This window comes from Penaeus japonicus, unplaced genomic scaffold (genome assembly GCF_977035675.1).
Source record: "Penaeus japonicus unplaced genomic scaffold, GWHDUDI00000001_assembly GWHDUDI00000042, whole genome shotgun sequence".
Lineage (NCBI taxonomy): Eukaryota > Metazoa > Arthropoda > Malacostraca > Decapoda > Penaeidae > Penaeus > Penaeus japonicus.
In genome coordinates, this window is record NW_028234444.1 from 3,630,929 (window position 1) to 3,635,556 (window position 4,628).

At 32.1% G+C, this 4,628-nt stretch overlaps 1 protein-coding gene across 2 annotated transcripts in view; it reads right to left on the bottom strand.

Moving 5' to 3' along the window:
- Positions 1-1,605: 1,605 nt before the first annotated feature.
- Positions 1,606-4,628, bottom strand: part of LOC122250273 (glutamate receptor ionotropic, kainate 2) — a 110,013-nt gene continuing 106,990 nt past the window's right edge. For both annotated transcript variants that reach the window (XM_086535008.1, XM_086535010.1), the window contains one exon: positions 1,606-2,469. In XM_086535008.1, the coding sequence (XP_086391134.1) occupies positions 2,398-2,469 (72 nt within the window). In that variant the 3' untranslated portion in view covers positions 1,606-2,397. The remainder of the gene's footprint in view (positions 2,470-4,628) is intronic.

Sequence of the window (4,628 nt, forward strand, 5' to 3'; positions counted from 1 at the left end):
TCTATTTTCTTAGGAATGGAACTTCTAGAATTCAGTGGAGATAAGAAGGAAGTTGGTCAGATACACAGTTTGTGTCGCTTTCTCTCTCGAAACTAAAAATAAAATCTTATTTTTATACTCAAATTATATAGCTTAGATATTATAATTATCTCTTCTTAATGATAAGCAAATGAACTTTCATACTGATACATATTGTTTATATGCATATTGATTATGTCTACATATAGTGTTAATAACATAGAAATAAAATCATTCAGAAATTAGTGTGTTGAGTATGAAAATAGTTTTCAGGAAAATTATCATATCCCTTTTTTTGTGATGAAAAAGACACATATTTTGTATGTGTTTTTTTTGTATTTTGTATATTTGTCTGTGTATGTGCGTGTATGTTTTGAATGACAAAAAGAAAACAAAAATAAACAGGAAAACTCCATCACCGTGTTATCCTGGGCGGAACCTTTTAACCAAACCTCATATATGAACGAACTTTAATCCTTTTTTGATCATTTGCAATTCACAAGTTCCGACGCAAAAAAAAAAAAAAAAAAAAAAAAAAAAAAAAAAAAAAAAAAAAAAAAAAAATGAAAAAAAAGAAAGAAAGAAAAAAAAAAAAAACGCTATCACACACACACACACACCCAGAACTCTTACACAGTGAGAACAGTCTTACCTTACGCACACACATTGATAACTATTTCTCTTGAAGTCTGTACACAACTCCGTATTGCGTTAAGAAAACATATATCACAGTGCGTACATGTATATGGGATTTTGAAACGTCCTTAAAAACAAAGAAAGAAAAAAAAAAGAAAAGATTTCATAATTGTTATTATTATTAGTAGTAGTATTACTGTTATGATTATTATTCTTCATCCTTAAAACACATCAAGATAGTATTGAATGCTTCAAATAGGATACTGAAAATAGAGGAACGCCAACTCGATGCTTCGTTCCTGTGATGGCGCCAGCACTGCCATCTAGCGTCTGTAATCCGAAGCTTAGTTGGCGCGGCGGGTGTATGGTGAGAGAGAATAGCCGTTTTGATATAGAAATATAAAAAGTTCTTATTCACTCGGGGAAGCATAAGGCATAACCATAGCTGTGGGCATTTAAATCCTTGATTATAGGCAACTTCATGTCTTATATGTTGTGTAAATATTTACAAAATAGTTTTTGATATAATACACGACGGGGAAAAAGAGACAAAAAACAAACTAACAAACAAACAAACATACAAACGAAGGAACGCTGTTCTAGAAATACTTTTTTTTCGTGTAGATATCATATAGATTATGAGATTATGTATTTATAAAACCTATAAACTAATCATTTTTATTTTATTATTTTTTTCTTGGCAAGAAGGGAGTCATTTTGCCATCATGGCATTTCATATCCTTCCCCTCTGTTGTCTCTTGTCATTGATTTCAAGTGATTTGGGACCTATATAACCGTTTCATTTCATCGGCTGCAATCTGCTTTAAAATAAACGTTTTTGGAATATAGATTTTCCAAAATCTTAAATCAAATCTTTAAGATAATCTATATGATTTCTGGAGAAAAAAATCCGTTGGTTGTCTTTTAAAACACTTTCTTGGCGAGTTTTATAAAAAAAAAATCGAAGTAGATTTTTTTTTTTTTTTTTTAAGTCTTTTCACTTTTTCCACATTTTTTTCATCTCTTTTTCTTCATGTACAACTATTTTCAACTTTCTAAAAACCTCTGAGAAGAGAAAAAAACAACAACAACAACTAAAGAATCGTTGATATATGCCAACAAGTCTTGCCTCTTCTATTCGGTTGCAGAGAATTTCACTCTATTCTGCACACTTTTCAATTGATAGTTTACTGCTATTCATCGCAACACACCACGTATTTGGGACACGCACTGTCATTTATAACACGAATCGCAGTTTTAGGACACCCGATTGCAACTGCAGTCTAGGACACCGATTCTCAGGATGGTCTTGCGAAGAGGAGAGCATTTACAAGTCGAGTCGCCAGCTTTTGACGTCAGCAACAGATGCAACAATGCAGGGAGTCCACAGTCGCGTTCTTGCATCGTAAATCAGAGGTGGAATCCACCGAGGGTTGAGAAAGACGAGTTTGGACAAATAAAAAGATGAAAAATAGATGACAATAATAATAATAATAATAATAATGATAATAATAAGAGCATATGACAACCATCACTCGCAAGTCAAATCAACCACAAGAAGACAACCAGCGTTCGTTGATATAACGGAACCCGCTCCTTCCTCCCGCCTGCGTCACTCGAAAGCGTTCGCGTTGGTGCAGACGCGTGAATCCGGCTCGGTAGGCGAACGGTCGAAGGAGACCAGGGAGTGTCCGGACCTCCGCCGACCCTAATTCTTCCCTCCATCACCACCACCAGGAGTAGCTAGGGGCTCGGGGAGTCGAACTGCACCACGGAAGACTTTCTGAACTCGATCATAGGGAGGAGACCGTTTTCCTAGAAGGGCGAGGGAAGAGAAAAAAGAAAAGAACAAGATGAAGAACAGGATGGCTCTTGTTGTCGTTCTCGGATTTTGAGAACAGTGGAAGAGAGTTGTTCATAATGTTCATATTTTCATTTTCTTTTTAAACTATTCTATGTCAAGATTATCTACGAGACATCAAGTTTGGCTACCTCTACGATAAAGAAATAAATGATCATGAATATATAACAATGGTAATGATTATGCTAATAATAATAATGGTCATGTTAATAAAAAAAGATGATGAAAGTGATGGTGATAATGAAAACGATAATAAAAATAGATAAGATGGTGGTGATATTGATGGTCTTAATGATGATAATGATAATGATGATCTTGATAGTGATTATGATAAAACTAATAATGATAATGATGATAAGACAAATAAAATGATAATGATAATGATGATTCTATTAATGATAATAGTATTGATGATCATGATAGAAATAATCGTAATAATAATGAGGATAATAGTAATAACAATAAAAATAAAAGTACTAATAATAGTGACATAATAATAATCATCATAACAATGATAACAGTAATGATAATTATATTGACAGGTTGCATATCCCTAAATATGAATTACGTAATGTGCTTTTAAAATGGAATGATGTAACTCAGATAAAATTAAAGACTAAATTAGAAAAAAATGAAAAGAATAAACACCCTATGTTAATGCTAACTACTTCACTAAACCTTGACAAACTACTACACATAGATTATAACTAGGCCTACATATGTCGTACAGTTTGTAGTTCATTATCTATACAGATAGACGCTTAATTCTCTAGCTCCCCTTTTTCTAATAGAAAAAAGAACCTATAATATAATTTAAAAGTTTGTGGTGCAATGATTTATTTAAAGAGAATTTGTCAAAAGGTCTATGGTAAAAAATGTGAAAAATCCACAGACACGGATACAGCAACATCGAATTTAAGGAAAAAATGTAATCTAGATTCGTCGCCATTTTGTTGTTGTTTTGTTGGCTATTAAAGACATAAACATCAGGAAAATTGGAGTTTGAAAGATATAAACCCTATAGAAATATCTATGAGGAATGTAGTTTAAGATGTATACTATTCCTCAACTTCATATATATAGTAAGATATATGAATTTAGTGATAGAAACATCTCTGATATACGCGAAGATATATGTTAAAGATAAGTTAAAGATAAAAATATATCCCCAACTTCATGCATGTATATATATATATATATATATATATATATATATATATATATATATATATATATATATATATATATATATATATATATATATATGTATATGTATATAAAGAGGTAGAGTAATATCTTCAACTTCATATATGAAGTAAAAGTGAAATTAAACATATCAACATCAAGATTTTTATCTGTAAAATATATTGACTTTTGAAATATTTTTTCTTGTCATTTTTTATTGTTTTTTTATATTCTTCTTTTTCATTTCTTTTTCTTCCTATTTATTGCATTCTTCTTCGTTTTTCCTCTATTCGTCACCTATCTCCAAGCTCCCTCGTGTTCTATCCTTTTATGACTTTCCTTCTTCTTTCTATCTCTCTTTTTCTTCTTCCTCTTTTGAACATTCTTTTTGCTACTCTAACGAAGACTTAGGGAAAAGAAGAGAGAAGGAAGGATAGAGAGAAAAAAAAGAATAACAGAAAAAAGAGAGAGAGAGAGAACGAGAGAGAAAGAGAGAGAGAGATAGAGAGAGAGAGAGAGAGAGAGAGAGAGAGAGAGAGAGAGAGAGAGAGAGAGAGAGAGAGAGAGAGAGAAAGGAAGAAAGAAAGGAAGAGAGAAAGAGGCAGAGAGAGACAAAGAAAAAAAGAAAGAGAAAGAGAGGGTCAAAGAAAAAGAGAAAGAAAGAGAGAGAGAGAGAAAGATAGATAGAAAGAGAGAGAAAGATAGATAGAAAGAAGGAGAGAGAGAAAGATAGATAGAAGGAAGGAGAGAGAGAAAGATAGATAGAAGGAAGGAGAGAGAGAAAGATAGATAGAAGGAAGGAGAGAGAGAAAGATAGATAGAAGGAAGGAGAGAGAGAAAGATAGATAGAAAGAGAGAGATAGAGAAAAAGATAGATAGATAGAAAGAGAGAGAGAGAAAGATAGATAGAGAGAAAAAGATAGATAGA